This window comes from Dendrobates tinctorius, unplaced genomic scaffold (assembly GCF_039654945.1).
Source record: "Dendrobates tinctorius isolate UK_male_01 unplaced genomic scaffold, ASM3965494v1 ptg000090l, whole genome shotgun sequence".
Classification (NCBI taxonomy): Eukaryota; Metazoa; Chordata; class Amphibia; order Anura; family Dendrobatidae; genus Dendrobates; species Dendrobates tinctorius.
This window is the reverse complement of record NW_027361758.1, coordinates 3,618,457-3,643,834: the sequence shown is the minus strand read 5'-3', so window position 1 is coordinate 3,643,834 and position 25,378 is coordinate 3,618,457. Positions and strand designations below refer to the sequence as shown.

The 25,378-nt window shown below is 47.0% G+C and overlaps 1 protein-coding gene across 1 annotated transcript; it reads left to right on the top strand.

Annotated features, from left to right (window-relative positions):
• Positions 1-2,714: 2,714 nt before the first annotated feature.
• DIABLO (diablo IAP-binding mitochondrial protein) lies at positions 2,715-25,178 on the top strand. The gene is made up of 6 exons (XM_073586011.1): positions 2,715-2,907; positions 4,025-4,139; positions 5,776-5,904; positions 20,637-20,747; positions 22,200-22,296; positions 24,365-25,178. The coding sequence occupies exons 1-6, from the start codon at positions 2,858-2,860 to the stop codon at positions 24,577-24,579; spliced, it is 717 nt and encodes a 238-aa protein (XP_073442112.1). The 5' UTR covers positions 2,715-2,857; the 3' UTR covers positions 24,580-25,178.
• Positions 25,179-25,378: the final 200 nt, after the last annotated feature.

Genomic DNA, 25,378 nt, shown 5'->3' with positions numbered 1-25,378 from the left:
TGTGCATGACAAGTGCTACGTCATCCACACAAAATTCTCCAGCATCGCCCTCCTGCCCTGACTAGGGAAGAGTAAAGCACTGCAGTGCGCATGCACCAGGGCTCTTTGACCTTACCCGGAGCATGCGCACTGAAGTACTTTTGCTCTGCCCTAGTCAGGCAGAGAAGTACGTCTGTGCAGATGTGCAATCTTGGGGAACACTGTGTGAATGACGTAGCACTCGTCATTCACACAGAAGGAGGATGGCATCGAAAGAAGGGAGGTGCCAGACCAGGACCAGCTACGCTTCTCGGATCCGACCACCCCCAGGTTAGAATAATAAAAGATGTTTTATCTTTTAGCATTATTAGTATGCTGTATATGAGGGCTGAAAGGTGGTGGCCGTTACTCATATGGGGCTAATTTGGTGAGGGGTTCCCTTTAATTGCCTGTAGATTGGTGGGGATCCAGGTCTAGAACCCTGAACAGTGTGAAGCTCAGCATACGGGGCTAACACTGAGCCTATGCTTTCTATTCAATCCGTACCCCTCTCTGTGGGTGCGCTGTCTGGGGGTGTTAGGTGATCAGTAGGGGGATCTCAGAACCTGGACCCTCACCAGGTAATAATAGTGCCTGCCAAATGTGATAAAACAGGTTCAAAGTGAAGTTTCTCTTTAGAGACCCTGTCACAAAGGCAGGAAAAGAGGAGTCCAGGTGGATGTCTGTGTCATGGCTGCCTCCACGGGATGTGATTTGGCGCTCTCCCACATATAATGAATGACATCACCGGCATTTTTCTGATGAGCTGCTACTAATGTCACCCTATAATCATGCCCAGTGCTGCTGACTAGTCCTGGTGAGGATGACCAGAGCAGTCAGTACAGCTACAGCCGGCTGCAATGTCCTGAGGCCTCCATGTGTGGGGATCCCGGGGCGTTTGTATGTTCTCCCCGTGTTTGCGTGGGTTTCCTCCATGTTCTCTGGTTTCCTCCCACATTCTGAAGACATACTGATAGGGAATCTAGATTGTGAGCTCCTTTGGGGACAGCGATGATAATGTGTGTGTAGGGAAGGTGACCTGACGGACGGACTGACTGGTCAGATTTAAAAAGGGAAAACAGCTAGGAAAGTGTAGGTGACGTGCAGTACCTTGAACTGACATTAGAGGGCAGGGAGGAGTGTGAGCATAGGACTTGACATCAGCTTAGGGCTAAGAAACCGTTGGTCATGGGGGGCAGAGTTATAGGGAACCGGGAAAGTTATAAATTTGACAGGAGGGTTCCAGAAAGTTCCAGTCCCCAGGGGGAGCTCAAGTGACGAGGAGACTGTGACAGTTGGTGCACTGTGAGGAAAACCCAACCAGGGGGGACTGAGGAGAAAGGAAGTCAGGGGGGTGGTCCTGACACGAAGTACCGCAGCATAGACGAGGCTCTGGGTGTGGGACACCGTATGGGAACGACGCTTGACCAGTAACATTACTGTTGGTGTATAGGCCTAAGGCAGCCACAGTGACGGAGCTGTCAGAGCGTCACTGAGTGTAAAAGGGGACGGTACGTAAATATACGTCCCTGGAGAAAGTGTGTCACCCTGTGTTCTGTAACTGGAGAACTGTGAAGGAAAGTGCGGTGTGCTGCGAGGCCATCTGGTGGACGACGAGGGAAAGAATAAACTTGGACCTGTTGCACCCGAAACTTGCCTCCAGCTTGTGTCTGTACGTTATTGCGCGGTATCCAGAGGGACCACCCCCAGCCCGGCCCACCGACCCTACATGTGCAAACTGTAAAGCGCTGCGGAATTGTTAGCGCTATATAAAAATAAAGATTATTATTTACATAGGGCGGCACACGGCGGTCAGGCTGTCCTGTCAGTCAAGTGGCGCACGGCGATTAGACTGTCCTGTCAGGAGAAACATGGCATCAAACTGTCCTGTCAGTCAGGCGGCGCACAGCGGTCAGGCTGTCCTGTCAGTCAGGCGGCGCACAGCGGTCAGGCTGTCCTGTCAGCCAGGCGGCGCACAGCGGTCAGGCTGTCCTGTCAGCCAGGCGGCGCACAGCGGTCAGGCTGTCCTGTCAGCCAGGCGGCGCACAGCGGTCAGGCTGTCCTGTCAGCCAGGCGGCGCACAGCGGTCAGGCTGTCCTGTCAGCCAGGCGGCGCACAGCGGTCAGGCTGTCCTGTCAGCCAGGCGGCGCACAGCGGTCAGGCTGTCCTGTCAGTCAGGCGGCGCACAGCGGTCAGGCTGTCCTGTCAGTCAGGTGGCGCACAGCGGTCAGGCTGTCCTGTCAGTCAGGTGGCGCACAGCGGTCAGGCCTGTCCTGTCAGTCAGGTGGCGCACAGCGGTCAGGCCTGTCCTGTCAGTCAGGTGGCGCACAGCGGTCAGGCCTGTCCTGTCAGTCAGGTGGCGCACAGCGGTCAGGCCTGTCCTGTCAGTCAGGTGGCGCACAGCGGTCAGGCCTGTCCTGTCAGTCAGGTGGCGCACAGCGGTCAGGCCTGTCCTGTCAGTCAGGTGGCGCACAGCGGTCAGGCTGTCCTGTCAGTCAGGTGGCGCACAGCGGTCAGGCTGTCCTGTCAGTCAGGTGGCGCACAGCGGTCAGGCTGTCCTGTCAGTCAGGTGGCGCACAGCGGTCAGGCTGTCCTGTCAGTCAGGCGGTGCACAGAGGTCTGGCTCTGCTGTCAGTCACTGATTAGTCAGGTATCTAGTATCTTTCTTCAGATCAGCCTGACAATCTCCGATTCTCCGCCTACTGTAAGGAAGTTAAGGATTAAGGAAAGGAACACAAGCGACTTCCGGTCCTCCGCTCTCTGTCCTTCCTTCATTTCCTGCCGACCTGACACGTTCCTGTACGGAAGTTACTTCATAGTTCCTGTTGCCTCCCGCAAGATGGCGTCGTTCAGTAGGAGAGTTTTGTGGAGTTTCTCCTGTCTCCTCAGGTACGTGCAGCCGGTGACCGCCATGTTCTCCGCCGTATACAGTGTAGTGTGCTCATTACGCTGAGCGTTCGTTCCCGTGTGTCAGCCCTAGACTCCGCTCACTGTGTGCGCGTCCTGCTTTCTGTCTGTTGTGAGGGGGCTTCTTGTGGAACTGGTAAAGCGTCTCCTCACAGTGACAGACTCCTACTGTGTAAACATGAGGGCGGCCATATTCACACATCACTCATAGCCCAGCTGTCATATTTCAAGATTTGCTTAAAGGGGATGTCCACCATTAAAGGGCACGTGTCATCAGATTAATGCTCACTGAACATCGGGCAGCATTAGTAAGATCCTGACTGTAGGATTGCAGCTTGGTGTTCTCTGCTCTGACATTTGTCGGTGTTTCAGAAAAAAACAATCCTGCTGGACTAGTGGGTCTCTCCCTGTAGTCAGCGGCTGGATCTTTACACCCCCTTTAAAGAATAACTTTTTTTTTTTTAATTTCCCCAAACATTGCAAAATTATGAATTTTTGTTATATACTTCATTCCCTATTTTGCTTTTGAAGCAGTTTGTGTATTGTAACTCCCCTGCCTGAGTACAGGCTGTTCCTGTGGTCTGCAGCGGCTCTGGAAGCAATGACTGTCCCTTCTGGATGTCACAGGACCGCTGCAGCCTGTGACTGACTACAATTCGTCAACAGACAATCTCTGACGCACTGTTCTAGTCACATGACTGCTGCAGTCAATCACAAACTTCCGCGGTTCTATGCCATAGGCACGGTGCAGTAAGTGCATCCAACCAGCAGGGCGGCCTGCACTAGCTCCATGGGGGTGAAAGCAGGTGGTTAGCTGCTTGTCTTAGGAATAATTTGTTCTAAAGATAGCAATTTTTTTTTTAATGTTGGACAACCCCTTTTAGAAAGCTGACCTCTGATCGGTTGCTTAAAGGAAGAACAGTTTTACTTTTAAACCGTTGGTATAAATCACCCCAGTTTATCATGGCTCTTGTGTTGCCACTACATCCCCTGACCTGCAGCACTAGATAAAGGATGCTGGGGATTGTAGTATTGCTATAGTGACTTCATTATAAGTGGGGGACACGGCCATTAATAATCAGGAGTTTCTTGTTGGCAGGCAGTCTAATCCCAACTTCTACAGAAGACACGTTTGTAACCTCTTTAAAGGGTCATGGCGTCAAGTGCTGTCGGTGGGATTAGGGGCCAGTCTCTGTGCTATTCCGGTGGGACAGGTAATGTGACTCTTTTTTTTTTTTTTTTTGTATGAAATTTTATTGTAGAATTTGATCTCTGAACTAAACTACTTGACAGTCTGGGTAGACGTCCATAAATATACTGAATGTTCAAAAGAAATGTGTCTCTTACCAAGTTGAATAAAATATTCCAAAGTCCTTTATTTCACCATGTAAGGCATGGACAATAAGTCGGACGTGCAGGTCAAGGAGGCATGCGGGGAGAGAAGAGATGCAAGTCGTATACCAGTTGATGATTCCGCCTCGCTTCAGTAATACAGGATCAATCATCCACATGTGTGATATGTGTTCCGCTGGTGCCGTTCACTTTCCTCTTTGTAAGACTTCCATAAAGGCAGATGGTTGAAACGTGTATACCCAATACACACAGCATGGTTTTCCAGCATCTTGAATATAGTCTTGTGAATCTGTAATCCAAGCATTCTACAGGGCTTAAAGGGATTTTGTGGTCAGAATAAAACCTTGCCCTGTGGACTGTAAAATAAATAAACTCCGTTATACTCCCCTACTGACACCTACTTGGATCCCACATAGGCCAATTTAGGACAGGAAAAGGAGACCTCACTGTTTAAACAGAGGTGGCTTGTGATTGGCTGCAGGAGCCAAGTTACTTTGAGTAGCCAATCACAGACCATAGCGATCTGGCGATGACCTCTGTTTCCTTTCTGTTCCCAGACCCTGGAGCAGCCTGCACATGATCCAGATGAGTACCAGTAGTGGAGTATTCTGAAGATTATTATTTTTCACACATTCAGTCCCCTGAATAAGATTTTATTTTGTCCAGACTACCCCTTTAAATATTACTCGTGTCACAATCAGTTGGTCACCCTAAGGCCGGGGTCACACTGGCGAGGAATACGGCCGAGTGAGAGGCGCTAAAAGCACGCATTAGACACGGACCAATGATTCTCTATGGGGTCCCTCGCACCAGGCGTATATTTCTCATCTGTATTCTACGCTCCGTGCCAATCGCAGCATGCTGCGATTGTCAGCGTACTACGGCCGTAATACGCCAATGCAAGTCTATGGGTGCGCAAAAAAATACGGATTACACACGGACCACACATGTGACTTGCGAGAAATACGCACCAGGTGTCTTTTAGCAAAGCCGGCAATTCAGTGCACTATACAGTAAACTCACACTGACAGGTTTAATAAAGAAACGAAAGAATAGATATAGACACATAGAATACATATATATATATATATAGAATGTATGTGTATATATAATATACACATTCTATGTGTCTATATCTATTCTTTGGTTTCTGTTAGAAACCCTGTCATAGGGCTCCATTATATGTCCATTTTGCAAGCCTGCGAGAAAATCTCGCCATACGGATGCTTACATGCGCAAAATACGCGACCACACCTTGCTTACGGATGACATACGGAGCACTGTTTAGGTGTCATTCATCCGTATTACGCATGTAAAATACTGACCGTATTTTGCGTCGGTTAGTGTGACCCCAGCCTAAAAGTGCTTGTTGCTTTCTGGTTGTATGAAGAACTTTAAGGTGGTAATGCTACTTTTTAATTGTAATTTCTGACTGACAGCTAATGTATGATTTCTAATAAGAGGCTGGTTGTACTTTTCCTTCACATATTCCTGAAGAGATCGGAGCCGACACTATCAAACGAGTCGCTGATAAAAAGGGCGGCATCTCTGGTAGCAGACAGTACGCAGACCCTCCTGTCCCAAACGACATACGCTCTTCTTGAATCCATCACAGAATACACTACGGTAAGAAAACAGTAAATAATGTTATCTCTGCCTGCTTAGTTTATTTAACTTTTTCATTTGATCCCATTTTACTATGTACATGTGTCTCCACAGTATGTAATAAGAAGGAAAAATAGCAGCACCATCCTAGGATTGTGGGTGCAATACTTTCGCAAGCAACCAGCCAAGAAGCCTCCAAATGTAGAAAAAATAGAAGGCTCCAACGGACATTAGTGAAACAAGTGGACTTAATTTACACAGATACATATGACTTTTCAGCCCTCTTTTCAAGCACGTCAGGAGCTGAAACATTGCATGCATCTGTGTGACTAAAGTCCACTTGTTTCACTGATATCCATTGGAGCATTGCTTCCAGTCTATTTTTATTCTACATGGTGTGTAAAGAAGTTTTCAGAAAATTGTTTTAACCCCTTACTGATATGGGATTTTTTTTCCCCCATTTTTACACTTTCGTTTTTTTCATCTCCTTTTTCCAAGAGCCATAACTTTTCTATCTTTTCCTTCCATGTAGCCATATGAGGGCTTCATTTTTGTGGGACGAATTGTTTTGAAACACCATCCATTTTACTGTCCCATATACTGAAAAGCATGAAAAAAATCCAAATGCTATGAAATGCAAAAAAAACCTCCCACAAATACACAACTGTGTGTTTTTTTTTTTTTTTTTTGTTTTTTTTTGTCGTCCTGAAGTCTTGTTTTTAGCTTGGCAAGCAAACATTTTTCCCAGTACTATTTGGGGTAAATACGATGATTTAGTCACTTGTTATTGCACTTCTGCATTGTTGTGACAACCTAGTTCTGGGGTTTCAATTTTTTTGTCTTTACAGTGTTTACCAATCTGGTTAATTTTACGCTTTGATCGTATTTTTTCAGATCCGGTGATGCTAAACATGCTTTTTTTTTGCATTTCTTTTTAGTAGAATAAAAGTGGGTTTATTTGAGTTTTTAGTATGTGTGAGGGGACTTGAACCTGTGATATACCACGGTATTGCGTTCTATATTTAATAAGACATTCTATGGCGTCCACGCACAGGCTGTTCTTCATAGGAGATCCGAAATGGCCTTGACCGGGGTCATCGACAAGCCCACTGCTGCCATGACAAGCCATTGTTTACCCACAATCGTGTCTTGTGAAGCCAGTGGAAGCCATTCCATGTGCTCGATTGCGATTGTTCCATTTGAGTACTGCAGTCAGAGATTGACACTGGCATTTAAGTGGTTATACTACAATGATCGTAGCGTGCTCCAGCTGCTGTAGTTGCAGGCAGATTCCAGCTATCTATCACACTGCTGCCATGACAAGCCATCGTTTACCCACAATCGTGTCTTGTGAAGCCAGTGGAAGCCATTCCATGTGCTCGATTGCGATTGTTCCATTTGAGTACTGCAGTCAGAGATTGACACTGGCATTTAAGTGGTTATACTACAATGATCGTAGCGTGCTCCAGCTGCTGTAGTTGCAGGCAGATTCCAGCTATCTATCACAGCTGGCATCTGCCGCGCATGATGTGGGCTCGGCTCAGAAGTCTGCCTCATATATGGATGGGGACCCGACATAAGATGTCTGTATCTCTGTAATGTAAAAATCTGTCTTCACTAAATACAGATTTTATCCAGGAATTGAGAATTTTGAGAATGAATAATCAGTTCTGGAGGAAAAATAAGCAGATTTCTCTGATAAAATATATTACAAAATTGCTTATTTTCAAATGTACTATTGATGTATAAAGTACAAATTAAAATGACAGTTATTCTTTAGCGTGTTATACAGTGAACGCAAGTCAAAAATTGAATTTGTTTGCTTTTTTTTTTTCTTTGCATCCAAGGGGAGATTAATAGTATTTACATCCACATGGTAACAGTTGACATTTCATGTGGTTTTGTAGTTACTTTGTGATGCCGCTCCTTAGTACTTCCTCTTCGTTCTGTGACACTATGTGACATATCAAAGACTGTGACTTGCATATTGATCCTTATGCAAGACAGCCTCCTTAAGGCCCCGTCACACATAGGGACTCACCAGCGATCCTGACAATGATATCAACGCGTCAGGATCGCTGGTGAGTCGCTACATGATCGCTGGTGAGCTGTCAAACAGACAGCTTCATCAGCGATCAGCACCAGCGACGCCGAGCGCGCGACGTCGCTGTGTACATTAGTTACCAGCACGTTGATGCATGGAGCTGGTAACTAAGGTACACATCGGGTATCTAAGGGACGCTCTCCAGCGGGAGACCAGCGATCAAAGAAATGTCCAGGGCTTTCTTAGAACGATCAGCGATACCGGGGGGCTGGTCGCTGATCGCTGTCTCACACAGCGATCTCGCTGGTGAGATCGCTGTTGTGTCACAAAACTTGTGACTCAGCAGCGATCTTGCTAGCGAGATCGCTATGTGTGACGGGGCCCTTACAAAAGCCTCCTTCCCTGCGATCACAGATAAAGGAACTTGGCTTGCTTCCTTGCAAGCTAGCTCCCTGACAGCCTCATCTCCGGTGTGTACTTGTTTCTTTGTATTGCTATGGCCTGTTTGCTATTCCTGCCTGCGCCCTCACAGCTTTTATGTAACCTGTAAAGTAGCTCAGAAGTAAGCTATGAAATGTCACATACAAACTATGAAAAGAGCATGCAGGGAGTGAAAAGGCAGAGCTGAACAAGGTTAGGATAGGAGTCTTTCTCAGAGGGCTGGCGTATATAAGGATCAATTAACAAGCCACATCCCTTAATCTGTGCCATAGAGGGCCCTGAAGAAAGGAGGAGCACTTGGGAGCAGTGTCAGGGTATGTGCACACGTTGCGGGTTCTGCTGCGGATTTTTCCATGCGGATTTTGCTAATCCGCAGGTAAAATGACCTGTGTATTACCTGCTGACTTAGTGTCGATTTTCTGCGGTTTTTGTGAGGATTTTGCCTGCTTTTTTACACCTGCAGATTTCTATAATGGAAGAGGTGTAAAAATGCTGCAAATTCCACACATAGAATTGACATGCTGTGGAAAATAAACCGCTGCGTTTCAGCGCGGAATTTTCCGCAGCATGTGCACAGCGGTTTTTATTTTCCATAGGCTAACAAGGTAATGTACACCGCAGCAGAATCTGCTGCGGATCCGCAGGGCCAAATCCGCTGCGGATCCGCAGCAGAATCCGCAACGTGTGCACATACCCTAAGGGTACCGTTACACCTAGCGATGCACCAGCGATATGACGCGGTCAGGATCGCTGGTGCATCGTTAGGTGGTCGCTAGTGAGCTGCCACACAGGCAGATCTCACCAGCGACATCGCTGGGGACGGGGATCGCTACTTACCTGTCAGACGCGGTGATCCTCCGTCCTCCCGCCCGGCTCCACGCGCTGCTCGTCGTCACAGCAGGAAGCGCCCGACGAGAAATGGTCCAGCAGCTTCTCGCGCGATCAGCGATAACCAGCGGGGGAGCCGGTCGGAGGTAAGTATCACATGTAGCGATCTCGCTAGCAATATCGCTGCAACGTCACAAAATCGGTGACTTTACAGCGATATTGCTAGCGATATCGCAGTGTGTAACGGGGGCTTTATAGTGAGTAGTTTTAAAAGCACAAAGTGTAAATTAAGAACAGTAATATGGATATTGGTCTTTATAGTTTTTGATATAATGTGGATGTAAATACATGTTAATCGACCCTAGCTATGCTCAAACTGGCTACAATCTGAGAGTAGTGTAATATAGGAAAAAGAGAAGCTGAATCCAAGGATGTATCACTTAAGGCCCCCGTCACACATAACGACTCACCAGCGATCCCGACAACGATATCAATGTGTCAGACAGCTTCACTAGCGATCAGCACAGCGACGCCGAGCGCGCGGTGTCGCTGTGTTTGTTAGTTACCAGCGCGCTGATGCAGTGAGCTGGTAACTAAGGTACACATCGGGTATCCAAAGGACATGCGTCCCTTAGATACCTTATGTGTACGTTAGTTACCAGCTCCCTGCATCAGCGCGCTGGTAACTAATGTACACATCGGGTTTCTAAGGGACGCACGTACGTTAGTTACCAGATGATCGCTGGTCTCCCGCCTGTCACACGCAGCGATGCGTGCTGGCCAGCGGGAGACCAGCGACCATAGAAAAGTCCAGGGCTTTCCTACAGTGATCAGCGATACCGGCGGGGGGGCCGATCGCTGTCACACACAGCGATCTCGCTGGTGAGATCGCTGTTGTGTCACAAAACTTGTGACTCAGCAGCGATCTCGCTAGCGAGATCGCTATGTGTGACGAGGCCCTTAGATTACAGGCTGCAACCTTTGTAACACAATCAGAGCTTTTAGATTTGGAAAAAAGCAGATCTGAGAAAGCTGCGCCGTCCACCCCATGCTCTCCATGTACAAACTCCATAGATAGTGCGCCCCCTCCTGTGATAAGCAGCTCACAATCATGGCAATGTTAATCTCTTACTGATAAATCCTTCACAGCTAGTAAACAGCAGGCTTTGACAAGTAAAGGCCCCATTACACGCAACGATGTCCCAGCGATCCCACCAAAGATCCGACATGGATGGGATCGCTGGGACATAGTTAGGCTGATCGCTGGTGACCTGTCACATAGACAGATTCACCAGCGATCAGAACCAGCGAGCAAGCTGGTATCTAGGGTAAACAGTGGGTATCCAAGAGCCGTGCGGCTCTTAGTTGCCCGCTGTTTACCCTAGATACCAGCGTGCAGCGTCGATGATCGTTGATCTCCCGCTGCCACACGCGATGCGGAGACCAGCGATCAAAAAATGGCCCAGGACGATCCTACACGATCAGCGATACCCGGCGGGGGGGCAGTCGCTGATGGATGTCACACACAGAGAGAGATCGCTGGAGAGATCGCTGATGCGTCACAAAATCAGTGATCTCGCTGTGTGTGACGTGGCCCTAACACAGACTGAAACACAGGATTCAGGGATATCTCCTGCTGTCTTCAGATTACATAAAAAAAGCTGCTGACAGATTCCCTTTAATGGGTATTGTGATTAAAAAAAAACCGTTCCAGATGGCCTTTAAATTTAAAAGGGTTGTCCACTACTCTGTCTCTATGGCCAGTCATTGTTGGCTTTACTCTCCCTCCTTCCTACAAATCAAGACATCAGAATGAAGTGAGTCAGTGTCCTCTCAGGATCAGTCAGTGCTGATTGGCCACAGTGATTGTGTGACATTACAGTGCAATCCCTGGGAGAGTTAGTGTCAAAACTGTTGAAACAGCGCCGAGTATAAATGTTGTTGTTGTTTTACTGGGGGCAAACATAGCGGTAATAACCCCTTTAACCTTGTGACTAAAATTAGCAAAACTGGCTTGGTGTCATAAATAAGCCAGCAAGACAAGAGTGATGTTTTTAAAAACATTGACTGTACTAGTCCTTGCTTGAGTGACCAATGTATTTTTTTCTTTTCTTCTTTCAAAGATCTACAAATACAGTCTAACTCAAAAAAGGCAGTGTTCTCCCAAAAGAGTTAGACTCTGATACATTAAGAATAACTTTGGTTTGCCAGTCTTAATAAAGCCATGGCTGGAGTAAGATGCATACAATTCATTAAGAGTTGTGCACCGCTTAGTAAATTATGAGCATACTACAACTACTGTGCGCCACTGTCACTTCCTTGCATAATTTACGCTATTCTAGCGGCATAAATTATGAAGTTTCCCATGTGGGCTTTGCCATGCCTTGTTCTGCCCCACCTACTATGGCTGAGCTGTCCGTGACTGGTATAAAAATGCCAAAAGTCGCAAATCTTTAGCAATTTTGCAATTCTTGCAAAATGCATTGATCAGGACCATTATCGATTAAATATCGTATTTTTCAGATTGTAAAACACTCCGGATTACACAACGCATCCCAAATTGTGAGGAGAAAAATAGGCATCTCTCCTACGCCTCATTGGAGGACACAGACAGTGGGTGTTATGCTGCTTGCCACTAGGAGGACACTAAGTGAACGCAGAAAAAAAGTTAACTCCTCCCCTGCAGTATACACCCTCTCAATGGCTGGGAATTCCCCAGTTCTTGCTTAGTGTCTGTAGGAGGCACTTGGGTCTGGCTTTTCATTTTTGAATTTTCTGTAAATTCTTTTTAATTTTTTAATTAACGGAGTGAAGGGGGCGACGGTTCCTTTTCAACGGACCGCTCTCCCCCGAACCAACAACAGGCGAACACGCAGAGTATATCTAACCATACACTTTCCTGCAAAGACTGGGGCATACCTGATTCTTCTGGGCGACGGTTCCTTTACGGTCCTGGTCTCCCCGCACAGATACGAGGGCAAGCGCACGGAGTTCAGGGAGAAGACTTTGGAAGCGCTTTCAGATGCCCTGATTCAGCCCCATGGCCTCTCCATCCCCCTGCCCATAGGGAGGATCGATTGAGGTATACCCCTTTAAGAACTCCCCTGGCTCTGCTACATCTTCCGGGAGGATGAGATCTGAAGGCTCCTGGACAGCTCAGCTGGCGCGAGCACCAGATTGGAGGTATGGGGTCGGGTTCTGGTCCCCGGGAGAAGCGCTGACCTAGTCTCAGCGGCGGTATACCGGCGTGCCGTCACGGCCCCCCGCTCCCCCCTTCACCTGGTGCTCGCTGCGGGTAGGACAAAAATGAAGTCCCTGGCTTTTCTGCCTACTAGGCCGCAATTTATATAGCGCCGCCCACCGTTAGCGCTGCCGCCCATGTCTTTGGCGCTTCTCTCTCTGTACGAGAGGTGCCCTGCTAGTCTCGGGGGCCATGTCCTTAACCCCTTCTCTGCACCTCGGGCTCTGTGACGGCTGCGGGGGTGCGCACACTGATGGACAGCACCTGGTGACGCTACAGGGCCACCGCTATTCCTCCCAGGGACACAGCATCAGGACCGCGGGTAAGCTGCATCTGCCCTCAGAGCAAAGCTTAACCCCTTCTCTGCACATTCCCTGCAGCTGCAGCCCAGGCTCTGCTTGTAACCCTTTCAGGGGCACTATGTTTCAATCTAAAGAGGCAAAATGGGGGCTACTAAGACGCACACTGCTTTCTTTACCGCTTGTACCACTTGCAAGACTGCCTTGCCCAGTGCCCAGACTAATCCGCTTTGCACGGATTGTGACCCGGCTTGTGCTAAAACGCCATCCGCTGCAAGGTGCTTCCTGCGTTTAGTCCCCCTGAGTGGGCTGCGTCCTTGTCACGGTCTGTGGAGTCACTGACCAAGGCTATAGACTCACTCCAGGAATCCTCTTTTTAAGTCAGAACGCGTCTTTACCACCCGAGTAGGGCTTTGGCGACGGCCAGGAACCGTCCACTAGCAGGGGCCTTGCTCGTTCATGGGATCCTCAGGTCTGTAGAAAGCGGACCCATGACGCGTCCCCTAGTCACGCTCGCGCTTCAGCATTGGCGAGTTCTTTCTCTCGCTCTCCCTCTCCTAATGTTCGCAGAGAACATGACTCTGAATTCGAGTCTGACACGTCAGTCCCTCAGAATCCCCCAAATGTCCATGAGTCGCTTAATTCTCTTACAGTCAGTCAACAAGTTTCTGACGGACGAGAAGAATATTCCCACTCCGGAACACGTTATCTCCTTTAAGAAGGCTAAAAGTGTACGCAGGGTATTTGCCAGCCATCCGGAGTTTAAGGACATTGTCCAGAAACATAGGAACCGACCACATAAACGGTTCACAGGGCAAAAGCCTATCGAGGCTAAATACCCCTGTATCATGTCTTGCTTCTAAAATGCTTTTATCCATTTCTGGGGGCTCTTCAGTCAGAAACCCCTCCGATCGTCAAATTGGCTACCTTGCTCGTTCAGTTTTTAGAGCTTCAGGAGCGGCACTTTTCCCATCTTTCATGGGGACTTGAGTGGCTAAGGCAATGGCCACTTGGGCAGAAGTCTTAATTACTGCCTTCCAAGGTAGCAATCATCCCTCGGAGACAACCAGTGTCGCCAAGCAGATAATTCACGCAGGGGATTTTGTAGTGGACGCCTCTTTAGATGCCGCTAATTGCGCTGCTCAGGCAGCTGCTAATGCAGTTTCCATTAGAAGAGCCCTATGGCTATGTGACTGGCGGGCAGATTCCACCTCCAAGAGATCAATGACTTCTCTGCCATATCAAGCTGGTCGCCTATTTGGAGAAGAACTAGACCAGCTCATTTCTGACACTTCCGGGGGGAGAGAGTTTCTTCCCCAACAAAGGGCTGTCCGGCCGTTTTCGGAATCAACAGCCGACTCGTTTTTTTTTCGACCCTTTCGCAACAGCTCCAACCGTTTTCTCACTCCATACGTTTCAGCATGATAGTTCTCGGAAGGATGGTGGCAGCGATGGGAGCGGTCCCATTCGCACAGTTCCATTTCCGCCCTTTATAACATGCGTTGCTGTTAACTTAGGACAAGAACCCGTTCTCACTGGACCGTCTGTTCCTTCTGTCGCTGCGGGTCAGGCAAGCCCCCAAGCGGTGGACACTGAAATCCTCCCTGAATCAAGGAAAGCTCCCAGTACGATGGTCGGTGGTGACCACCGATGCCAGTCTTCCGGGATGGTGTGCGGTTTTTTCGTCACCACACGGCACAGGGTCGTTGGGGAGACGTGACTCTCGAATTAACCATCAAAATCTTGGACATTCGAGCGATCAGATTAGCCCTACTCAGTTTCCACCATCTCCTCGCAGGTCACCTCATCAGGATACAATCCGACAACCCCACGGCTGTGGCGTATATCAACCGGCAGGGGGGTACTCAGAGCAGGATGGCTATGCACGAAGTGAGTCACATCCTCCATTGGGCCGTGACCAACCATTCGCCCATCTCAGCAATCCACACCCTGAGTGTAGACAATTGGGCGGTGGTTTTTCTCAGTTGCCAAGGCCTTGCTTCAGGAGAGTGGTCTCTTCATCCGGAAGTTTTTTCAGCAGATTTGCCATCGCTGGGGGACTCCGGATGTGTATCTTATGGCCTCAAGCCTAAACAACAAGGTTCCTCGATTCATTGCACGATCCATGCGCCATCAGAGCGGTCGCCCTAGTTCTGCCGTGGCATCGGATCCGGCTCCCGTGCTTTTTTCCCCTCTTCCCTTGCTCCCGAGGGTCATCAAGAAAATCAGAGCAGAGGGAGTGCCAGTGATCCTAGTCACGTCAGATTGGTCGCGCCGTCCATGGTGCGCAGAACTAGTACAACTAGTCGCCAACGTTCCCTGGCGACTTCCAGATCGCATGGATCTACTCTCCCAGGGCCTGATTTACCACCAGAACTTCGGGGTCCTGTCTTTGACGCCGTGGCCGTTGAATCCTGGTTGTTAGCACAAGCTAGTTTTTTTTTCTCACAACGGGATCTCCTCTTAGATTAGTGCTAGGAAGCCCATATCCATACGCATTTATCACTGCACCTGGAAAACCACCTTCTCGTGGTGCAAGGACTATTGTTGATCCCCTCTGGTGTTTTCCATTCCTTCCATATTGGAATTCCTGCAATCCGGATTAAAGTCAGGCCTCGCGCTTAGCTCACTCAAAGGCCAGATTTTCAGCCTTGTCAGTTCTAGTCCAATGCAAAATTGCCACCAACCTACAGGTGTAGCTGTTCATTCAGGGAGTTTCCGATGTGGCGCCTCCCTATATAAAGGGCCATTAGAATTATGGAACCTTAACTTGGTTCTCGGAGCCTTACAGGAGGCTCCTTTTTCGAACCACTGCAGGACGTACCACTAGCTATTCTCTCTTGGAAGGTGGTCTTTCTAGTAGCAATTACATCAATCAGATGAGATTCGAAATTAGCGGCCCTGTCCTGCCGTCCTCCGTTACTGAATTTTCATCAGGACAAGGCAGTTCTCAGGACGTCCCTGTCTTTCCTGCCCAAAGTAGTGTCTTCCTTTCATCTCAATGAGGAAATTGTTTTGCCTTTTTTTTCTGTCCGGCACCAGTCCATTGCATTGAGAGGGCCCTCCACACCCTGGATGTGGTTAGGGCTCTGAGACGGAACATCTCGCGGACGGCTCCCTTCCACAAGTCAGATGCCTGTTTGTACTTTCACAGGGGCATAGGAAGGGTCTAGCCGCTTCAAAAGCCATGCTAGCCAGGTGAATTCGCTTGGCTATTCAGGAATCATAGAATCATAGAATCGTAGAGTTGGATGGGACCTCCTGGGCCATCTGGTCCAACCCCCTGCTCAAAGCAGGATTCGCTAAATCATCCCAGTCAAATGTCTGTCCAGCCTCTGTTTGAAGACATCCTACAGTGTCAAGGACACACCTGTCCCAGCAAGGATTAAGGCGCATTCTACCCGCTCAGTGGGCGCCTCTTGGGCCATTCGGCACCAGGCGTCGGCAGAACAGGTCTGCAAGGCTGCGACTTGGTCCAGCCTTCATACCTTTACAAAACATTACCAAATTCATTCTCAGGTCTGTTTGCAACGCTGCGACTTGGTCCAACCTGCATACCTTTACAAAACATTACCAAATTCATTCTCAAGCCTCTGTGGTTGCAGCTCTTGGCAGACGCATCCTGCAATCGGCAGTACCTGTTGTGAATTCTCTCTGGCTTCCCTTTGGTAATTACTGAAGGTAGTGGAGCTGGTCAGATTGACAGAGGGGTTGCGAGTTCTCTTTCTGGGCTCCCTCTGGTGGTTACTGGAGGTAGTGGAGCTGATCTGATTGACAGAGGCTTGCCACCTGATAATGAGGAAGATGATTGGAGATCTGGGGTTTCTGATTGGGCATTTGAAGAGTGGAGACATTGGTTGGTGGGAGCTAGACATCAAGTTGCGGTCCTCACCGACCACAAGAATTTGATTTATCTTGAATCAGCCAAATGCTTGAATCCTAGACAGGCTAGATGGGCCTTGTTTTTCACACGTTTTAATTTTGTGGTCTCTTTTCTTCCGGAATGTCAAGAGGACAAACCTGAACGTTGCCCTATGGGAAAATTGTATGTCCCTGACCAGTGGAGGAAAAGAGTAATGTCTGAAATTCATTGCTCCGCATTGGCTGGTCATCCAGGAATTTTTGGTACCAGAGATTTGGTGAGTCGGTCTTTTTGCTGGCCTGCCTTATCTCGTGATGTTAGGAATTTTGTGCAGTCCTGTGGGACTTGATCTCGGTCCAAGCCCTGTTCTCGTTCAAGTGGGTTGTTGATGCCCCTGCCGGTGCCCAGGAGGCCATGGACTCATATCTCAATGGATTTTATTTCTGATCTTCCTGTCTCTCAGAGAATGACTGTTATCTGGGTGATCTGTGATAGATTTTCTAAGATGGTCCATCTTGTACCACTCCCAAAGTTGCCATCTTCTGCTGAGTTGGTGTTTTTACAACAGGTGGTTCGGTTTCACGGGATTCCTGAGAACATTGTGTCGGACAGTGTAGTCCAGTTTGTTTCCAGATTTTGGAGAGCTTTTTGTTCCTAACTGGGAATTCAGTTATCTTTCTCCTCTGCATTTCATCCTCAGACCAATGAGCAGACTGAGAGAACAAACCAGACTTTGGAATCCTATTTGAGATGTTTCATATCTGCTGATCAGGATGACTGGGTGTCATTTTTGCCCTTGGCCGAATTTGCGCTAAATAGGGCTAGTTCTGCCACTTTGATGTTGCCCTTTTCCTGTAACTTTGGGTTTCAGCCTCGATATTCTTCAGGGCAGGTGGAATCTTCTGCCTGCCCAAGTGTGGATTCTGTGGTAGAGAATGTAGCAGATTTGGGACCAAGTGGTGGATAAGTTGTCCCACTCTCAGGAAAAAGCCCAATGGTTTTCCAACCGGCATAGGACCATTGGTCCCTGGTTTAGTGGGTGATATGGTTTGGTTGTCTTCAAAGAATATTCCTATGAAGGTTGCGTCTCCAAAATTCAAGCCAAGATTCATTGGACATTATAAGATTTTGGAAATCCTTAATCCCGTTTCTTTCCATTTTGGCTCTTCCAGTTACGTTTAAGATTCATAACGTGTTCCATAAATCCTTGTTGAAGAGGTTTGTAGAGCCAGTAGTTCCCATGGCGGTGCCTCCTGACCCTGTATTGGTTAAAGGTAATTTGGAGTATTAGGTAGAGAAAATATTGGATTCTCGTTTGGCTAGATGGAGACTCCCGTACTTGGTCAAATGGAAGGGTTATGGCCAGGAGGATAATTCTTGGGTCTCTGCTTCTGACATTCATGCCGAAAGATTGGTTTGTGCTTTTCACCGGGCCCATCCTGACCGGCCTGGTGGCGTGGATGAGGGTTCGGTGACCTCTCCTCAAGGAAGGGTGTGAATTCTCTCTGGCTTCCCTTTGGTGATTACTGAAGGTAGTGGAACTGGTCAGTTGGACAGAGGGGTTATGAGTTCTCTTTCTGGGCTCCCTCTGGTGGTTACTGGAGGTAGTGGAGCTGATCTGATTGACAGAGGCTTGCCACCTGATAATGAGGAAGATCATTGTAGATTTGGGGTTTCTGTTTGGGATTTAAGACACCTGACTCCCTCTATCCCTGCTGGTGATTTTCTTCCTGTGCCTTCTGAGGTCTGTCTCCTGTTCTTTCCCTGCATGGTTCAGCTAAGTGGTTAATTTTCTATTCTGTTTGCATTTGATCTGGTTTTGTCTCTCTGCTTTGTGCGGGTCAGCTAGCTCCGGCTGGGGCTGTGCTGAATCACTGCCCATATGTTACTGCTTGTGCCAGTTTGTTTTATCCCCTCTTAGATTGGTCTCTTTTTGCTCTGCTTTCAGAATATACCAGAGTGCTGATATAGTGGGGGGGCGAAGTCGTGTGACTTCAGTGTTTTTTGCATCAGACGTGTTGGACTTTTTGCAAGGTTTTTTGCGTGATTGCAGACAGTGTCTTTCCTGTCCTGTCTTGTCAGTGTGGTCACCATCATTTGCTCAGTCTTTTTTCCTGCCTGTGTTTGTGTTTTCATCTTGTCTCACCGACAATATATGTTTAGGGGCTATCTTTTCCTTTGGGGTCTGCGCTGGGGCAGTTTAGATTTCCCCTTTCTTGCTTTAGGTTTAGTTAGCTCTCCGGCTGTGCCGAGGCGTCTAGGATCATCGTAGGTACGCTCCACGGCTACTGCTAGTTGTGTGGATAGGATCAGGGGTCTGCAATCCGCTTCCAACCTCTCTGGTTTTCTGTGGCTTAGCCTGGACCTGCTCTCCTCCTCGGTGACCCATTCATAACAGTCCTCCTAGTGGCAAGCAGCATAACACCCACTGTCTGTGTCCCCCAATGATTGGCTTGGAGAAAAGGATTTTATGGTGAATACACAAAAATCCCTATTTTTTTTTTTTTAATAAAATGGTGGTGCTTCATATAATCCATGCGTCTTATTGCTAACCAGGGGTGGTGGCTGCGGTGTAGCAGGGTCCCAGGGTCGCTGCTGGAGGAGGCAGGAGTGGGTTGATGCTGCAGGCCGTAGGCTGGGATGAGGGGGTGTTCCGATGTGTGCCGCTGCGGGGGTATCCAGTGCTGCTGTTGGGTGTCTCCGGTGCTGCGGGGGCTCTGCCGACATTTTGTGAAAGGCCAGAGCACCCGCAGTTCCATGGTTTCCTATGCGGTGGACCCCGGGAAAATGGCCGGTGGGAGCGGCGCATGCACAGATGGAGATCTCAGGAGATGAGATTTCAGCGCTGCAGCAACGGTACCGGTAAGGTATATCCGCATTAGAAGACGCACCCCCTATTTCCCCCCCATATTTGGGGGAAGAATAGGGGATCTTACCGAGGATGAGGAGGAGAGGGGGAACGTCTCGCAGTGACCCCCGAAGTGCGTTTCGCGGCACAAAACGGTCGCTTTACCCCTCTCCTCCTCATCCTCGGTAAGATCCTCAATTGTTAACTACTTCTGTCTAATAGTGGGGCTTGCCCTTATCTGTACTTAGACTCCCTGCATTCTAAGGACGGTATTTATCCTTCACAATGATTCTAAGCTTTCCTCAGGGAATGCATTTGGAGTAACCTGAGCCACATGGCAATTAACCCTTTGCAGGGTAGTATTATACTTTGTGCTTCCACTTCTTAGGCATTATGTTTAGAACATGTATATGAGGATGTTATTTCCATCTGGGATGGAGAGGGGTTGGTCAGGTGGGTATTCATCTGCGTCATATTGACACTTTAACATGACTTTGTGCACTTTCTGTATGTTATTTAAAAATAAAAATTATTAATATTTTTGCAATCATTGCTTGCTCCCTTTTTTGCTCTGTTTTTTAATGGATTATAGGAGCTGATGTGGCTTATGCCGTGGGTGAACAAATGGTTTTGATATCACCCATTGGCAATTTACATGGGATCCCTGTTAATATTATGAATACTGTGTATTTATCTTTTGTATTCTCGGATGGAAAATCCACAACATAACACAGCAGTAGCCATGTGAATGTTATGTTTTTGTTTCTTTTTTTTTTTTTTTTTTTTCATTGTATGGAATTTGTTCCCTTCATGAATTTTAGAATTGGCAGCATGTTTATTTCATGTGTGTAATTTTTTGCAAATTGGTTGTGGAATTCTTCCATTGGCATGTATTGTGAGGTCAAAATCCGTAGTTATATAACATTAGTGCTGTGCCTTTTGTGGATACACGCAGCATATCGGCAACAAAATTGACAGGAAAACTGCAGAAATTGACAAGATTTGCAACAGAATGACTTCAAAATGGTATGGATTTAATGTGGGTGAACTTTCCCTTATTTCCTAATTCATATTATAAAGTAATGAAATCAAGACCGTAGTTTGTGTAATCACAGAACACTTGTATTTCCTTCAGAAATTTAATTGGCATGTTCACCATATGACAATAACATTTTTCTTTTTGTATACAGGCAGTGTACACCCTTCTATCCCTACAGAAGAAATATACATCCCTTCTGGACAAGATTAGCTCAAGTGAAGACAGTGCAATATGTCAGGTGATCATTGGGGCACGTGTGCAAGTAAGTTGGTGTGACGGCTGTCAAATTATAGGTAGATATTTTCTTGACAACTTTTCCTTGGAGCTCCAGGCAGTCCTGAATAATCTGGGCTGAAGTGCCTGAATGCACTTGGTGTAATACACAGATGTGGAGGGCTGTTGCTGGTCAGTCAGACTGTACGCAAGTAGGTGAGATCCAAAAGTAAGACAATATTTCTTAAAGGGGTTGTCTGGGACTTTAACACTGATGGCCTGTTTTTTGGATATGTCATCAATATCTGGTTGGTAGGGGTGCACCACCACTGATCAACTTCACGGTGCCGGCCAGAGCCGGAAGTGCTTCGTTACGGAGCAGCACAACATAACTCTGTCAACAGAAGTGGACGAGTGCTGCAGATCGACCCCCCTCGGATATGCAGTACATCTGTAGGCACTATGCAACTGACGGAGCTGTGCTGTGCACCATTGGTGACAATGGGAACAGCTCATTAACATGAGTGCTGAATGTTGCACCCCACTGATCAGACATTGGTTATTGTTAAAGCCCAAGACAACTCCTTTAAATGTTGCAGCTGGTAATTGAAAGATGATCACGTACGAAAAACCATCTTCCATTTTATATTTTCCCATAAGCCTCTATTTTTACCTTGTATTTAAATTAAAGGGAACCTGTCACCTGTTTTGGCCGCTATAAGATTCAGCCAGTGTCTTTCAGGGCTTGTATACAGCATTCTATAATACTGTAGATAAGCCCCCGGTCCGACCTGCAAGATAAGAAAAATAACTTTTATTATACTCACGTGGGGGGTGCGGTCCGGTCCAATGGGTGTCGTAGGTCTTGGTCCGGCGCCTCCCATCTTATTGCGACACCACCCGCCCGCCTGCTTGCTTCCTCGCTCGGGGCATTGCACTTCTGTGCAGGCATACTTATCTTCCCTGTTGAGGGCAGAGCAAAGTGTTGCAGTGCGCCAGAAAAGGTCGGAGAGGCCCAGTACCTTCGCACTGCAGGAATTTGCTCCGCCCTCAACAGGGCAAATCGGTACGCCTGCGCAGAAGTACGATGCCGGGAGCGAGGAAGCAAGCAGGAGGGTGGCGTCGCAAGAAGATGGGAGGTGCCGGACCTGTGACACCCATCGGACCGGGCCGCATCCGACCCCCCCCGGGTGAGTACAATAAACCTTAATTTTCTTACCTTGCAAGAGGTCGGATCGGGGGCTTATCTACAGTATTATAGATTGCTGTAGATAAGCCCTGAAAGGCAGTGGCTGCATCATATAGCGGCCAAAACAGGTGATAGGTGCACTTTAAGTTATTTCTACCAGCAGTATAACCATTGTTCTTTTTAATTCATATTTGTAGAAATAAACTTTCCGTAACAAATATTATTAATCTGTTTTTCATCAAATTACCCTGCCATTGGTATCAATGTTAAGCTGGCTAGACTTATGATTGAAATTTTTCTTTACATGTGAAGATGAAAAAGCTGCATGAAGAATACCAGAAGTATGAGGCCAGCTGGGCACGTGCTGTCAGTCTGTCAGAGCTGGCAGCCGAAGCTGCCTACCAGGCTGGTGAGTGTTCAGTGCACATTAATAAGAAAAGCTCAGTTATAATTTTACATTTTATTGTTCTTTTCGTAAGTGTGCTGGGGACATGATTTTGTATTACAGGATCTTCTTCCATTCCGCTTGTTACTGCAGCTTTCCTCACAGATTGCACGGTTCTCTGCTCCATATAGTTACTGCTGGTGGAGGAGCAGACCAGTCCGTCAGCAACTTCCATTTATAAATGTGTCCTGTATGGAGAGTTTTTCATTTGGATGAGACGGATGGACAGGGATCTGGTCATCTGCTCGTCCATAAGTGGGCATTCTATGGACAGACGTGCTGTGCAAAGTGTTATTTTTGCCACCTAAGACTCTGCGCACACATTGCGGATCCACAGCGGATTTTCTGCGCGGAATTGCACCAAATCTGCAAATGATTGCTCAAGCAAGGTTAATCAATGGGAATCCAGAATTGGTGTGCACATGCTGTGGAAAATTCAGTCCTGATTCGCAGCGTTTTATTTTCCTCAGCATGGCAATTTTTTTGCGGATCTGCAGCATTTTTTCCCCATTGACTTACATTGAGGCGGCCAAATCTGCAACAAATCCGCAGGTGTAAAAAAGTCTGCAGATTTGGTGGAAAAAATGCAGCGCATTTTTAAAATCCAAATATATCCGAAGGAGGAAGAGTGTGTGGGCAGACAATCAAAAATAGAGCCAATCTTGATTGAAACCCATCAACAATGAATTTATTTTTTTATAGTAGTACATCTTTGAGCTGACAAAGCCACATCCAAATCCGCCCAAAAAAACGTGCGGAATTTACACTGCGTTTTCTGCCAAAAGATGCAGAATACGTGCAGAAAATTCCACAGGCAAATCCGCAACGAGCGCACACAGCCTAAATGTTAACTTTTGAACAGGTCACTATAGCGGGCAGACTCCAAGGTCATTATTTGGCTGTAAATTTCCATGGCGACTATCAGGACGACAGAATCATGACCTTAGGGTGCTGATGGGTTAAAGAGGAAGCTCGCACACTCTGTTAACCATTTAGATGCCGCAGTCACTAGTGGCGGCAGCATGTAAGGGGGTTAAATGGCCGTGGTCGATGCCAACACTAATGGTGACTGATTCAGTTGGTTGTCAGCCATAGTGTAGCTCCAGTTTCATCCATTGGGAGATGCTATTCACTTATATCTCAGGTCAGCTTTATGCTATATTGGTGGTCACTAAGGGGTTAAATAAAATTTAAAAATCGATAAAAAAAATCATGTTCCCATGTGTATGCATTAAGTATATATCCTTCATTTAGGTCACAAATGAGCAAAGTTAAATATATTATTTAAGCCTTTAAATTTAAGATAATAAAAATGTGATGCTAACATAAGCATGCCTCAAAATAGAATGTACAACATATACTACAAAGTCTCACTTGGCTGGGTCACCAAAGCGAAGATCCATTCGTGATTACTGGCCCTCAGGCGTCGGTGTATCAGCGTTTCCTAGATTGTTCCTTCACACCGGATTTAGATTAATAGGTTTAGATTTAGGTTAATAACCCTAAATATTACATAATACTTGTCTCGTGCCAAGAAGAACCTTTTATGCTCTTCTGCCATCTCTCATATGCAGTAATACAATTCAGTTAGGGTTAGGATCCATTTACATGGACTGATCAGCGGTACGATACAACTGCAGATCGGTAGCCTTTACTGATCAGCAGTCGTTTTACTAGTCTGTTTACTCAGGCAGACCAAAGTAAATGATGAGCACTGAATGATCTGTAGTCAATCGCTCAGTGCGCCTAGGCTGTCGTGGTTCTCTGCAGTGCGAGTCCTGTTCACACTAGGCGACACACCACCGGTAACGGTGTTCTTTTGCGCTGCACTTAAGACCAGTTCACCTGATGATCGAGTGGTTTGCTTATTCATTGGGTGATCGGGAGCCTGTTAACGCTGAAAGATATTATGAAACCTGCGTTTTTAAGAATGCTCATTCACACTTTCAGTGTAACCGCAGCCTAAGCCACTGGTAATGTATGAACGGTATTTCTTGGCTTGTGTATTTTCATAGATTTTTCTTATGTGCAGGTGCAGACCATGTCTCTGTAACTGTAAGAAATCACATCCAGTTGGTGCAAATACAAGTGCAAGAGACCCGGGAGCTTGCTGTAAAAGCAGAGACACTGCTGGCTGCTTCTCAATCAGAGGAAATTCTGAAGACCATTACAGAGGACAAACCTAATCCACCTGATGGAGGCAGTCTGACTGAGGAAGTCCCTGAAGCTTACCTGCGTGAAGATTGAACCATGTGTCCATTTGTTCTATTGTAAGGGAGAAGCAACGACTATGTGTACTACTGATGGGCTATTACTAATCATGAGCGCAGAGCCTCTGCTGGATTCCCTGTCTCAAAACATCAAAGAATATCTGCCTTGGAGAATCTCTGTGCTGTGGTATATACATAGAAACAGTCCCTGGAGTAATGTGCTGTGGCCCCTGGTGCTGAAGCTATAAATGATATTTTCTAATAATCTCTACAGAGTATTAATAATATCGTGACACTATAACAATTTTTTGCCTTTCGTACTTGCTTTGTTCACCCACGGCACAGACCAATACAAAGTGTGGGTGTCCTGAAGATAATGGGCACCAGCGCTAACCAGTATGGTACATCATTGTGTCCACTCATAAACAACCTTACCTAACAGACTGGATTCTGTAAAATTATGAGCTTATAAACACTTAACATTTGTAGTCCTTCAACTTATGGTTTGCGTTTATTGTCAAGATTTGAGTTTTCAATAACTTTGTCAGTTTTGTTGGTTTCATAAAAACATAAGTGACCTGAATGCCAACTGCTTGAGATATTTTGATAATTTTATTAAAATTATATTGTATTTAATTCCATCTTTGAGCTGTGATTTAACCTTATACTGCACATATATGATGTTATCATGTCAATGAAAAACAGCGCAGTTCACTTCATCAACACTAGACGGCAGAACTGAGCAGTCCACATAATTCTTGCTTGTTAATATTAGGGTTATAGTAAACAGCATAACGTTAACAGCATTTAGAGATTCTGGCTGTTCTAGCCTTTGA

Excerpts from the sequence above, each read along its gene's own strand:
- DIABLO (XM_073586011.1), top strand. The coding sequence starts at position 2,858 with ATGGCGTCGTTCAGTAGGAGAGTTTTGTGGAGTTTCTCCTGTCTCCTC. Across the intron at positions 2,908-4,024 it reads AGTTTCTCCTGTCTCCTCAG|GCAGTCTAATCCCAACTTCT; the intron begins GTACGTGCAGCC and ends TCTTGTTGGCAG. Across the intron at positions 22,297-24,364 it reads CGAAGCTGCCTACCAGGCTG|GTGCAGACCATGTCTCTGTA; the intron begins GTGAGTGTTCAG and ends TCTTATGTGCAG.